Below are 14,855 nucleotides of genomic sequence, written 5' to 3'. Positions count from 1 at the left end.
CACTTTATTAATATAAATAAAATGTGTTTTTGACTTTCCTTCCGCTTTAAGTATTTTACCTTGATATTTCAAATGCTCGGATATCTCTCAGTTTTTAAACAGTCCCATCTAGTTCGAGATAACGAAGTTTGACTGTATTTTATACAAACTCTTTTAAAAACGGGCAAAAATACAGACGTTATCAGTTTCAGAGAGCAGTGATACGGAATCGGAAAACCACAGTGTGGTGATCCGGAAATTCAGATCAAACTCTGTAAAATTGACAGTATAATTGATGGGTATATAATATGTATATATCATCCATTTTAGTTTAGATTTTTCATCCCTGCTCCTGTAAATATCCAGCCATGCAGTTGGGTTTTTATTTCAATTTTAAAGAAAAGGTTCAGAAAACAATTAAGAAAAAAATCAGACACAAGAAATACAAAAATGAACCAAAAAATTTTTTTTTTTAATATTAAGCATTGTATCATATAAATGATTATATATTGTTAAATCTAGCGCTTGTGTGGGATATCATCGAATACTAGAATGTAACAGTTAATAGTCCAAGGTCTCTTTACAGGTTCTCTGTGTCTGACTGTTGACTGATAGGTTATACCAGTCTGTAGTATGTAACAGTTGATGGTCTCTTTACAGGTTCCCAGGCTGTGTTTGACTGTGCTGTGTACTGCGAGATCAAAGAGAGAATATATGTGGTATAGTATTCATGTAATATCACCATGTTCATGTAGCTATACTATGTATTTTTAGGTCACCTGAGTCACTCAGGAGACCCATTGCTATCTCACGTTTGTCGTCGTGTGTCATTCATAGACATTTTAGTATACATCTTTTAAATGGGTATGAGGGCAGTAGTCATTGTGTTAGTCCTGGGGTAAGAACTATTGCCCGAGAGCATAGGCCGAGGTCAACATCAATTTCTTACCCAGGAACTGACAATATAACTATTGTCCACATTCCCATTTGATGATTGATGTGTTAGATGAGGAGAAACATATCCTTGTGGTAATGTCTCGGCTGGGGTATTGTCCAATTATCTGCCCGGGGGCAGTCAAAAATCAACCAGGGTTAAGGGAATAGCAAAGCATGGGACATAAGCCGGTAATTAACATGTATACATTGGTGGGTTCCCATTTTGCACACATTTGAGGATTTAGGTGTGAATTGTATTTTGATAGCAATTATTATATAATAGTCTGTTCTTTACATGGGGTAAAGACACAACTGCATTTTATCCATGTTTTATAACCACATTATAAAAATTTACATTCTGTATTTCATAGATGAATTGTAAATAAGAACATACTGAAGATATGTGTCACATTTGAAAAACTGTTTTTCAATCCAATCAGACAGAAGGCAAATCCTGTGTCGGCCCTCATTTCTATAACTAAGTTATGGTGATGTGTGTGTGGAGAGAGAGAGAGAGAGAGAGAGAGAGAGAGAGAGAGAGAGAGAGAGAGAGAGAGAGAGAATAAACATAGATTGAAGGTACATGTTTGAGAGTAGGCAGTAATTAATATAGTAAATGTAGATTTTTACGAGTTTGAGAAAAGGTTAATAAAGCAACTAAGAAAAAAATCAGACACTATGTTTACATAAATGACCCAAAAAATATGGATCAACATATAATTATACCCCCGCTTCAAAGGAGAGGGGGTATACTGTTTTACCCTTGTGTGTCTGTCCGTCTGTCTGTCTATCTGTCTGTCTGTCTGTCTGTCCGTCCGTAACAAAAATTTCTGTCACATTTATCTCGGCAACAATTTATCGCAGATGCTTGAAATTTTTACACAGTGTTTGTTAAGGCATGCCATATCACGGGATATATTTTTGTACCAATCGAACGTCAACTTCCTGTTAAATGACGACTTTGTTTATTTTTAGCCAAAATTTTCAAACAAATTTTTCTCAAAGATTTCTCAGCAGCTATTAATCGCAGATGCTTGAAATTTTAACACACTATTTGTTTAGGCATGCCATATTATGGGATATATTTCTGTACCAATCGGATGCCAGCTTTCTGTTAAATGTCGACTTTGCTTATTTTGCATATTTACATCAGAGCGGGGGTATCACTAGTGAGCATTGGCTCACAGATATCTTGTGAAGCATTGTATCATATAAATGTATGTAATATTAAATCCCGCAATTGCGCGGGATATCATCAAGTACTAGAATGTAACAGTTGATGGTCTCTTTACAGGTTCCCAGGTTGTTTCTGGCTGTGCTGTTGACTGAAAGATCAAAGAGAGAATATATGTGGTATAGTATTCATGTAATATCACCATGTTCATGTAGCTATACTATGTATATTAGGTCACCTGAGTCACTCAGGAGACCCGTTGCTATCTCACGTTTGTCGTCGTGTGTCATTCATAGACATTTTAGTATACATCTTTTAAATGGGTATGAGGGCAGTGGTCATTGTGTTAGTACTGGGACAAGAACTGTTGCCCGAGAGCATAGGCCGAGGTCAACATCAACTTCTTACCCAGGAACTGACAATATAACTATTGCCCACATTCCCATTTGATTATTGATGTGTTAGATGAGGAGAAACATAACCTTGTGGTAATATCAGGGCTAATTTATCTAGGGGGGGGGGGGGCAGTCAAAAATCAACCAGGGTTAAGGGAATAGCAAAGCATGGGACATAAGCCAGTAATTAACATGTATACACTGGTGGGTTCCCATTTTGCACAAATTTGAGGATTAGGTGTGAATTGTATTTTGATAGCAATTAAAGAAAGTAATAATGAGAGAGAGAGAGATTACATGTCTAAGAAAAGATACATATGTTTAACAGAGTAAGTAAGTCAGAGAAAAGAGAGAGTGAGAGAGATATTACATGTCTGAGAGAATAAGTAAGACGCACATGTTTACATGTATAAGAGTAAGTTACAGAGAGAGAGAGAGAGAGAAAGAGACTACATGTCTGAGAGATTAAGTAAGATGTACATGTTTACATGTATAAGACCAAGTTTCAGAGAGAGAGAGCAAACAGACATGTTATACAGAGCAATGAATATTAATTGATAGATATGGAACAACAAGATTAAGGGAGTAAGAGACAAAGTTTTGTTGAGTTCATCTGAAAGAGAGAGAGAGATAGAGAGAAGAGAGGGGTGATAGAAAATAAGATTACATGTTAGAAAAGAGGGAGAGGTTTGGTAGTGAAAGTGATGGATAGAGAGAACAGGTAGAAAGCAAGAGAACAGATTTATTAGGAAATTATGTAGGACAGAGGCTTGGAGAAAGAATGAGAGATAAGAAGTACATGTTTGGCTGTACAATCATGAGATAGTGAAAGAAAGTAATAGCGAGTGCAGCTCGCCGGCGCGCAGCAAGCTCTACCGGCAAGGCGTGTGTGAATAGAAAATTTGGACTATTTGCACATTCATATTCAACGGATTTTTTTGGCGTCAGTAAATCGGACCAGTAATGCCTTGTTTTAATCGTCCCAGTAGTTCCTTGTAATGATGGTTTCCCATTTCACACTCTCACAAGATGCATGCATTGTAAATGTACTGCTGACACAACATAAGACTGACGGAGTTATCGTCCTTTTGAGTGACGTCAAAATGGATTTCTTACACATCGATCCGACAGAAGTTTTCGGCGTCAGTAAATTTCGACCCACAATGCAATTCCTCAATGTCGGTCGATCTCACTAGACTGGATACCATCTCGCGAGAATCAAAGTAAAACTTTTGAGAAACAGATAAATTATATATGTAATTTCAAGAACATCAAGCTTTTAAGTAAACAAAACAGTATATTTCGCGTAGGTTTTTTTTAGGGTGTTTTCAAAGAGACAAATGACACTTGACCGACGTGAACTTTGACGTCACAATAAGGGGAAATTACTCTAAGTAGTTATTGTAAATCTGCTGAAATAAAAATACCAAAATCTTCTCAAAATCTTGCAGAGCTAACGAATGGGGACATTTCTTCAAAGATAGGAAACAGCTGTAACTTGCTCTCGTTTGGATGAATGCTCACATTTATTTTATTCACTATATATTACGGTAATTTCCAGGAATGTTTCTTTTAAAAGGGGGCGTGGCAACATCATTCGAAAAATCTTCGCAAGCAAAAAGAAAAAGAAATTTTCAAAATCAGAAAAATTCTAATCCAGGTGAAGAATCGGAAGTGAGTAGTATGCCTTTAGCTCTTTAGCTGCTCAATAATGTCTTCATTTTCACTTCCATTCATTACATGCTCCCGGGGGATCTATTTTCCTTAAATATGATCAGCAAATTTTTTTTATACCTAAATTTGATATTTTTTTTTTAAACGGGGGAGGGGGGACTCTGTGATAATCCATTTTTTTTAAAGTAAGTTTAAGAAAATGTCTGCTGCAAAGAAAAGAGGAAATAAACTGTATTGTACATTATGTTAAAATCTATATTATTCAACAACATTTTATCTGAGATAAATTCTATAAATAAATGGATTACAAAATCTTATGAATTCTGAAAATTTACTGGAAAAATAGGCATGTTTAGTTTATTCTGCATTCAAATGTATTTACTTTATGTCGCTACTTTTATTTTTATTGATTTATCATAATTCATTATTTTATCACATGCTGTGCTGGCCCCAACGGTCGCACCGTAATACATATTTTAATAAAACAAAGAAATTAATTACATGTCTGAGAGAAATAGAATAATGCATATGTTTAACAAAGTAAGTCAGAGGAGAGAGAGAGAGAGAGAGAGAGAGAGAGAGAGAGAGAGAGAGAGAGAGAGAGAGACTACATGTCTGAGAGAATAAGTAAGATGCACATGTTAACATGTATAAGAGTAAGTAGCTGAGAGAGAGAGAGAGAGAGAGAGAGAGACTACATGTCTGAGAGAATAAATAAGATGCACATGTTTACATGTATAAGAGTAAGTAGCTGAGAGAGAGAGAGAGAGAGAGAGAGAGAGAGAGAGAGAGAGAGAGAGAGAGAGACTACATGTCTGAGAGAATAAGATGCACATGTTTACATGTATAAGAGTAAGTAGCTGAGAGAGAGAGAGAGAGAGAGAGAGAGAGAGAGAGAGAGAGAGAGAGAGAGAGAGAGAGAGGAGAGAGACTACATGTCTGAGAGAATAAGTAAGATGCACATGTTTACATGTAAAAGAGTAAGTATCTGAGAGAGAGAGAGGAGAGAGACTACATGTCTGAGAGAATAAGTAAGATGCACATGTTTACATGTAAAAGAGTAAGTATCTGAGAGAGAGAGAGAGAGAAAGACTACATGTCTGAGAGAATAAGTAAGATGCACATGTTTACATAAAAGATAAAAAGTGTTTACATGTTTATATATGAAATAATGAGGGACAGAGCCTTAGAGAAAGAATGAGAGATAAGAAGTACTTGCTTAGCTGCAAAATTTTGGTAATTGAAGGAGTAATAATGAGAGAGAAAGAGAGAGAGAGAGACAGAGAGAGAGAGATTACATGTCTAAGAGAAATGGAAAGATGAATATGTTTAACAGAGAGTAACTCAGAGAGAAAAAGAGAGAGAGAGAAATTACAATAGTAAGATGCACATGTTCATAAGAATAGGTCAGAGAGAGAGAGAGAGAGAGAGAGAGAGAAATAACATCTTTGAGAGTGAGATATATTTAGTACATGTAAATGTTTAATGGAGTTTGTCTGAAAGAGAGAAATAGATAGAAAGAGAGAGCAAAAATACATGTTTAGAAGAGAAATCCGAGGAGACAGAGGAAAAGCATGTGTTAGAAAAAAAATCAGAGAGAGGGGAGGAATAAGATCGAGAGAGAGAGAGAGAGAGAGAGAGGACAAGAGTGCATGTTTAGTATTGAAATTGTGAGAAACAGAGATTGAGAGAAAGAAATAGAAAGAGCAGGAGTACATGTTAGGTAAATTGAGACAGTAAATACCTGGTAATTGAATTGAACTAAATTGAGACGTGTACTCTACATCTTATTTTTTTCTCTCTCTCTGACTTTCTTTGCTAGATAATTATATTGTAAACTTTCTCAATTATGTACACATCCAAGAGAGAGGAACAGAAAGAAAGAAATGTAGGGATAAAAAGAGAGAAAGAGAGAGAGAGAGCACCTTTCTTTTGTTGTATTTTTAGCTCACCGAGACGAAGTCAAGGAGAGCTTATGCTATACCCTCGGCGTCGGCGTCGGCGTCGGCGTCCGGACCTGGTTAAAGTTTTTGTTGCAGGTCCTGTATCTAAGCTATTACTTGTCCTATCTTCACCAAACTTGCATGGATGATGCATCTGGACCTACTTATGGACTTGAAAGACTTGGATGCTGAATCTGGGTCCTAAATTTCAGATGCTGGAGGAGGTTAAGGTTGTTGGACCAGGTTAAAGTTTTTGTTGCAGGTGCCCTTTGATAGCAATATCTTAGTTACTGCTGGTCCGTACTTCACCAAACTTGCATGGATGGTGTGTCTTATGATACTGATGCACCAGACAGGCTTGAGTGCTGAATCTGAGCTATAGGTTTCGGATGCTGGAGGAGGTTAAGGTTTTTGGAGCAGGTTAAAGTTTTTGTTGCAGGTGCCGATTGATAGCAATATCTAAGTTACTACTCGTCCTAACTTCACCAAACTTGTATGGCTGATGCGTCTTATGATACTGATGCACCTGACAAGCTTGAATGCTGAATCTTAGCAATAGGTTTCGGATGCTGGAAGAGGTTAAGGTTTTTAGAGCTGGTTAAAGTTTTTGTTGCAGGTGCCCTCTGATGATTATATCTTAGTTACTACTGGTCCTAACTTCACCAAACTTGTATGGATGGTGCGTCTTATGATACTGATGCACCTGACAAGCTGGAATGCTGAATCTGAGCCATAGGTTTCGGATGCTGGAGGAGGTTAAGGTTTTAAGAGCTGGTTAAATAAAGTTTTTGAAACAGGTGCACTCTGATGATATCTTAGTTATTACTTGTCCTTACTTCACCAGACTTTCATGGATGGTGCGTCTTATGATACTGATGCACCTGACAGGCTTGAATGCTGAGTCTGAGCCATAGGTTTTGGATGCTGGATAAAGTTAAATTTTTTGGAACAGGTCACATGTTTAATAGATGATAGCACTATTTTAAACTTGTATAGTTGATTTAACTGTAATATGAATGAATCGCAGAGGTAGCTTCAGATGCAGAGCTTGATCTCCATTATCAAGGATGCTAAAAAATATATCTTAGTTATTACAGGTCCTAACTTCACCAAACTTGAATGGATGGTGTGTCTTATGATACAGATGCACCTGACAGGCATGGATGCTGAATCTGAGCCATAGGTTGCGGATGCTGGAGGAAGTTAAGGTTTTAATTGCTAGTGCCCTCTGATGATGATATCTTAGTTATTACTGGTCCAAACTTCACCAAACTTGCATGGATAATGCGTCTTATGATACCAATGCACCTGATGGGCTTGAATTCTGAATCTGAGCCATAGGTTTCGGATGCTGGATGAGGTTTAGTTTTTTGGAACAGGTGACATGTTTTATAGATGATAGCTTGCATAGTTGATTTAACTTTATTATAAATTAAACGCAGAGGTTGCTTCAGATGCAGAGCCTGATCTCTTTTATCAAGGATGCTAAAGAAATCTCCTACCAGCTCGATAGATAGATGTGTTTATGATAAATGATATAACATGATTTTTATGATATAGTATTGTATGATATGAAACAATATTGTTTGATATGATACCATATGATATCATATGTTATATTATAAAAAGTATAAAAATACGATACGATATGATATTGTATCAATTTTTTTGATATTTTATGTTATGATATTGTATCATGATATTGTTATGTATAGTATTGTATATTATGATACAATATAGTATATATTATATTGTATTTTTAATTTATTATTTTATCACATGATACAATTACATAAGATATTGCAAAATATTATGTTGTATCCTATGATACAATATTGTATATTCTATAATATTGTTTCATACAATATTGTATAATATGATATTGGTTTCAGTAATATAGAATTATATCATCTGAAATTGTATTATATGATATTGTAATATTATATAATATTGTATCATACGATATTGTATGATATGATATTGGTTTATATGATGTATTATCATATCACATGAAATTGTATTATATGATATTGTAATATATATTATTGTGTCATATGATACAATATGTATAATATAATAATGTATTTTATAATATTTTACTTTATCACATAATATTGTATCATTTGATAAGATACAATGTAAGAATCAAATTATTTTGCATTATATGATATAATATCATATAATGTATCAAATATGTTTCAGTGTCATTCAATACAATATCATACTATATTATACAATATAATATCATGTTTCAATGTTATGATGTATTATGTAATATGATATTGTAATATAATACTATATTGTATTATATTTTATGATATTGTATTATGTGATCAAATACAATAAGGTATAACACAATACAATGTCATATCATATGTTACAATATCATATCTCATTATTGTTTATTACAGTATTTTATTTATATAATAGTGTTGTGTTGTGCATGTACTATGCCTAAATAGTAGTCAGGGTTTGATACATGGTGCACGAGCCGGAGGCGAGTGCACTATGTATCAAACCCTGACTACTATTTAGGCATAGTACATGCACAACACAACACTATTGTTATTATTATGCCGACTGTTAAATATACTGACGTGCTTTGCTATAAGTAGCTCTGACGTTCGAGTGTTGACAAGTCCCTTAAAATAATCACCGGAAAAGCAAGCGTTTGTTGTTGTTTTTCAAATTACGTGTAATCAATTGATTTGATTGTTTATTTAATCAACAAGTTGTTGTACAATAAAAAGTCAACAAAGGTTTATGTTCTTTTCAAGAAATAGAGAGACGTTTGGCCTTACCGAGAAAACTCGAAATGTTTAGCAGACGAAATCTCAGTGAATTTTTTTTCTTGAACATTCTTTATCAAGCGTCATTTAAAAAAGCGTTTTTGTGATTCTCATGTAGAATTTCTTTGAAAAATGTTCAATCAATTTGTTCAAAAGTTTATAGGAAACTTTGACTTTAAAATTACCGTCAATAATGAAGTTTTTTTTTGGAAAAATGAATAATTTTAATTGCTTGATTTCATCGTATATATCTACGTTTTATATACCTAATTACCGATGTTCATAATAACAGATAATTTAGCGTAGCGGTAACGCGTTGGACTTAATGCCAGAATCAATGATTTTAGCGTCGTGAGTTCGAATCCCGCTGTCAGCGCTTGACAGATTTTCGTTGAAAATATTCGCCGTGCTCTATTTCGACATAGTATGCTTACGCTATATAAATCCTTTGATACTATGCGAAAATAGATGAGTATTGAATATATAGTGACAAACTGACAGAAGGCATAATAATGTATTATATGATTTATACTATAAATATGACATAATGCAATATTTAATTTTATATCATTGTATTGATTAACATGTGAACATATGATTATCATAAAAAAATTTATCAGATGATATACGATATTTTGTCAAAACAGAATCCATGAATATCCAAGATCATAGAGTATGATTTTCATATAAAATGATAAAGGTGGTCTTATGAAGGTGATGTCTCATAAGGGTGATGCTCCGTCTCGGTGAGCTTAGTAATCTATGATTACCTATGTTTTCTACTGGTTGAGTGTCTCTATAATCAGAACCAGAATGATTTATTGTCAATTATCCAAGTAGGAAAAATATATCAATCTTTAAAAAACCAAAATATATTTCTTTTAAAATTTGACATTGAATCTACAAAACAATAATAATAATAAAACTCTTTATTTTTATTGAACAGGTCATGACCCAGACCGCCCACATCATGGACACAGGAAGCTCCCCGTGCCAAGTACATCAATGTTCTAAGTGTCGGGGGGACACAGCGTACTATTGTGTATCGTGTCCATGTGATCTGTGTCCCCAGTGTAAAGAGAACCATGTAAAAGATCTCCAAACAATAGACCATGATGTTGTGTCACACCGTGATAAAATCAACTACATCCCAACACAAGAGATCTGTGTGAGACATCCTAGCCATGTTTATACAAAGTACTGTGAACCTTGTCAAGTTCCTGTCTGTTTCCACTGCAGAAAACATAGAACTCACAGACAACTTGATGTTGGAACATCCTATAAAACAAAGCGACAACAACACAGAGGAACCATTCACACCATCAGGAGTGAGGCTCTCTTTTACAGACCTGTTCTCCTGACAGAAATCAAAGCTGATGTCGAAACCTGTCACACAGAATTCTCCCTCCTTCAATCAGAGATGTTAACAAAGGCCAAGAACCTGAAGGGTCTCATTGACTATGTGGTATATGATCTATTGAACAATGTGTTATGTTACTTTGATTTCAAACACAGATGTAAAAAACAAAAGATAGAAATGATCAGACATATTGTCAGACTAAGGAGATATGAACACAGATATGTACAGCCAGCATTCACATTCAGTGCGCTACAATTCCTCTCCTTCACAAAGACAGCCCTCCCCCAGATACATCTTACACTCCACACCAGCCAGCTCTCCATGACTGAGTCACTCAACAAGGAGGATGTGATGGAGTCACTGAGTGCAATCCAAATCACAGAGAGAGGAAACCGACGCGTAGGAAACCAGTGTCTGCTGAAACTGACGTCTGGTGCTGAGTTCCATCAATCTCTCACACTGACAGGTGTTGATCGTTGTTTACACATTTCCTGTGTGACATCAGACCGGGTCTGGGTCAGTGATAGATACAATCTCATGTTGACAGACACAACAGGTGTCCCTCTACATCGTGTGGAGGATTCATGTAGTGATTTATATACAGGAATACACACAGTGAACAGTGAGAGTGAACTGATTTATATAGATAGGAATTATAACATCAACAAACTGTCAAAGGATATGAAAACAACCACCACATTTATAGAGACAACAGACTATACATGGAGACCACGGTGTGTGTACTGGTCCCCGTCCACTGGGGATCTACTGGTCGGGATGTATAACGATGATACAAAGACAGGCAAGGTAACCCGGTACAACCAGAGTGGACAACTCACACAGACCATACAGTACAACACAGGACAGGGACTGTATAGTGATCCTCGCTATATAACAGAGAACAACAATGGGGATGTCGTGGTGTCTGACTCGTTCAGTGCTGTAGTGGTGACAGAGCGTGGAGGAAGACATCGTTTCTCCTACACAGGACATCCATCAGGATCACGACTAGGGCCATGTGGAATCTGTACTGACCCGCTGTCACACATCCTGGTGTGTGATTATACAACCAACACAGTACAGATGATGAATAAGGACGGTCAGTTCCTGTCACATCTACTGACAAAATCACAAGAGATGCTTAGACCACGGAGCCTGAGTTATGATGTCAACACTCACCGTCTCTGGGTCGGATCATGGTGGGACACCAAGGTGTGTGTCTACAGGTATATCACCAGACAGCACGCTCTGACAGGTAAGTCTGAGTCATTATCATTCACATTAATTAGATATAGATAACTAAGACACACAGTCCGTGTTAATTATCAGTCAATAAGATACATGTAAGACATGTTTATCTGTGTGATTGTTTGTCAATATAAACAACTCATTGTTACAGGGTTAGCTGTATCTACCAGTCATTGGGATTCAGTGTTTATCTAAAATATACAGAAATTAGATACATTATTTTATTAATTAAATGTACAGTTACATGTCATTGTATTTAGTGAATAGAAATAGCAGGTTGTTGTATTTAATTATGAAATATATAGAGTGACTCATGTATTTGTAATCAGTTATTTTGTATCATAATAAATGACTCAATGCAATTAATTAGATAAATAATAAAGAAAATGTCATGGTAATCAGGTTAAAGTTTTAATTTGTAGATGTATCTCTATCATTACATATAATGTATGGAATTGATTAATTAACAGCTAATTAATGACTTGTTGTAGATGAACACAGACCCCGTCCTGATGAGGACGCCATGTCCAGCTCAACACAAGCCGTATAATGGAGATAGCTGGGATATTGACAGGTTGTAAATGTTTCTGTACAAATCTAGTCTGCTCTCAAAACCACACATGTTGTTTGTCACTTTGTTCAACATCTGCAGCTGAAATTGAGCTGTGTATAATTCACATGGACTGTAATACTGACTCCTGTTTATTTCACGCTTTGTGATCATCCAAACATGGCTGTCTGTTGCTGAGTGAGAAACATCATGTTATACAAGTTTTATTTTCTGAATGTGGAATATTATAAAACAAATATCCACATGAAGTCTATAATGTTAAACTGAACAATTAAACATTGTAAATGTCAGACCTTAATCAATTTGAAAATGTATCTTGTTTTGCTAATTGTGCCATTATTATACCCCATGTAATGGAATTGTTAGAGAATAATGACTTCGACCTATCTCATTCAGTCCTGGATTTTAAGCAAAACTTATATATTAAACAGCTGCATAGAATTTTATCATGTTTAATATGAAACTTTTAAGGTATTTAGGACACAACATGTAGATGTGCTAATTACTAGGAAGTTCCATTTCATTTATCTTTCTAGGAATTTTAGCCCCATTGAACTTAGAATTTTGTCCAGAACTACTAGGTCAATTTCAACCAAACTTGGCACAATGCACCCTTCGGCAAAGAAGATTCAAAGTTGTGAAAATTAAGGAATGTGCCCCTTTTCCAGGGGAGATAATTAGGATTTATGTATCCCAACCTGAGAGAAATTCAAAGCCACCCTCCCATCCCTTTAATTAAGGTGGTATGGAACATCTGTCAATAATGATGTGAATTAAAGTACATTACTATTGAAATACTTTCATTGGTTTAGAATTTTCTTTCACAATATTTTACCAAAAAATATGTTTTAGAAAATTTTGGAAAAGTAATAAATTTTTCAAACCCGACTCGAACTCGTGACTTACAGGTCCGTAGTGAGCGCTCTAACCCACTGCACTGCGCTGTAAGGTAACAATGATGGGAAAGAAACTATTTATACAATTACACTTGATTTATTGTTTATTTCGAGAAATGATACGACACAACATGAAGGTGTCCCATACCACCTTTCATGTAAATAATGAATTTTAATCAAAATGTTGATTTATTCTGTTCATTTAACAAATTTTTCAAAAGAGCGGTCCCCATACAATTCCCCTCAGTTGCAATCAGCCGGTACCAGAATTACATGCTTCCAGATTTACTTTTTTGCATACTGCGTCATCAGAAAGCGGTGTAGAATGCCACCTTAATGCATACTCTGCCATTCATGATGTGTAGCTTGTCAAGTAATGGGAGAACATGGGGTGTTTGAGCTTGCTCACTCTTTCCTTCTTGTCCAAGTATTTGGTATTAATCATTTAATACAGTTATAAATTAATTATTTTTGTTTCTTGCAGACAAGCTGCTTTTTAAACGCCTTCAGGGGGAGATAGAAGAAAACCTGCCCGGATTACCCATAATTCCAATGGAGTTACAGAAGCCAAATAATTACCGGTCATCAACGGACTTTGTGTTCTGTGCGTGAACTCTACATAAACAACGTTTCATGAATGGACTCTGTATCTGTGTAGGTGAACAAAAATAACGCGTCATCAATGGACACTGTTGCTGTGTACGTGAAATCTGCACAAAAATAATGCGTCAACAATACACTCTGTATCTGTATAGGTGAAATCTGCATATATTACGCGTCATCAATAGACTCTGTTTCTGTGTATGTGAACTCTGCATGTATAACATGTCATCAATAGACTCTGTATCTGTGTGTGTGAACTCTACATATATAACGCCTCATCAATAGACTTTGTATCTGTATGTGTGAAATTAACATATATAACACGTAACAATAGACTCTGTGCTCTGTGTACCTAAACTCTTTATGAATAAGGCATCATCAATGGAATTGGTTTTTTTTTGTGTACGTGAACTCTACTGTAATTTGTTATCATACAGTTTTTATCAATTTTATCTTGGTGTAAATTTTGTCAGTATATAATATGTTTTACATATCTAAGCTTCTGAAATTTCTGGTATCATTCGGTGCTAGAACGGAGATGTCCATTACAATTGTAGCCAATGTGTCACATATTGTTGGTTTTGTCAATTTTGATTTTTACGAAAAAAATCTTGTATGGTGTACTAAACATTATTTTCAAAGGGGAATAACTCAAAATTTGTATTTTTCAGTCAGGATAAAAAAACAGTTATTCCCCTTGAGAATGAGAAATGAATTTGATGGTGTTTATCCCTGACAGTTTTATTGGTAGGATTGAATATCAGTTAATGTATTTTTACAATATACCGTGATCATTTGGAAAGAAGTGATCTGATAAGCTTTTGATAAGAATTTGATAAGTTTTAGATGGTTTTTTATACAATGTTATGTAGTTTTAATTTCAATATATTAATAGTTGATGTTAGATTAATTCATTAAGTTTGAGCTGTGCATGTGTAACAATTGGTGCATCATATATTGCTTGTTGTGCTCAAAATGTAGGTCACAATGACCCAATTAGAATTATGGTAGTTTATGGTGAAACTATTTTAGAACATATCTATTTGGAAAAAAAAAAAAAACTTGTGTTTTAGAAATGAAGTACCATTAATCATACCAGGAGTCATTTACTCATGTATATCAATGTGAAAGTAGGTCATGATGACCTCAATTTGTATTTAGCAAGCTGCTAATCCTATGTGTTGTTAATGGTGTTTAAGCACATTTCTCACACTCTGTATCTCTGTTGACCAGATAGATAGGACAACTCAAGTTAATGTCATTTTCTTTTGAGAATTTTTTTGTTTT

The 14,855-nt window shown here is 35.2% G+C and overlaps 1 protein-coding gene across 2 annotated transcripts; it reads left to right on the top strand.

The window, feature by feature from the left end:
- Positions 1–643: 643 nt before the first annotated feature.
- On the top strand, positions 644–13,588 carry LOC128171375 (uncharacterized). 2 transcript variants are annotated; one of them, XM_052837154.1, is made up of 4 exons: positions 644–698; positions 9,837–11,505; positions 11,990–12,072; positions 12,606–13,588. In XM_052837154.1, the coding sequence occupies exons 2-3, from the start codon at positions 9,840–9,842 to the stop codon at positions 12,046–12,048; spliced, it is 1,725 nt and encodes a 574-aa protein (XP_052693114.1). In that variant the 5' UTR covers positions 644–698; positions 9,837–9,839; the 3' UTR covers positions 12,049–12,072; positions 12,606–13,588. The 2 variants fall into 2 exon arrangements, with proteins under 2 accessions (XP_052693114.1, XP_052693112.1); XM_052837152.1 differs by lacking the exon at positions 644–698 and adding an exon at positions 2,599–4,158.
- Positions 13,589–14,855: the final 1,267 nt, after the last annotated feature.

This window comes from Crassostrea angulata, chromosome 2 (assembly GCF_025612915.1).
Source record: "Crassostrea angulata isolate pt1a10 chromosome 2, ASM2561291v2, whole genome shotgun sequence".
Classification (NCBI taxonomy): Eukaryota; Metazoa; Mollusca; class Bivalvia; order Ostreida; family Ostreidae; genus Magallana; species Magallana angulata.
This window is presented reverse-complemented; position numbering and strand designations above follow the sequence as displayed.

Bases quoted from the DNA above. Each gene is read 5' to 3' on its own strand.
- LOC128171375 (XM_052837152.1), top strand. From the start codon at position 4,048: ATGTTTCTTTTAAAAGGGGGCGTGGCAACATCATTCGAAAAATCTTCG. The intron at 4,159-9,836 runs GTGAGTAGTATG...TTTATTGAACAG, and splicing joins ATCCAGGTGAAGAATCGGAA to GTCATGACCCAGACCGCCCA. The intron at 11,506-11,989 runs GTAAGTCTGAGT...GACTTGTTGTAG, and splicing joins CAGACAGCACGCTCTGACAG to ATGAACACAGACCCCGTCCT.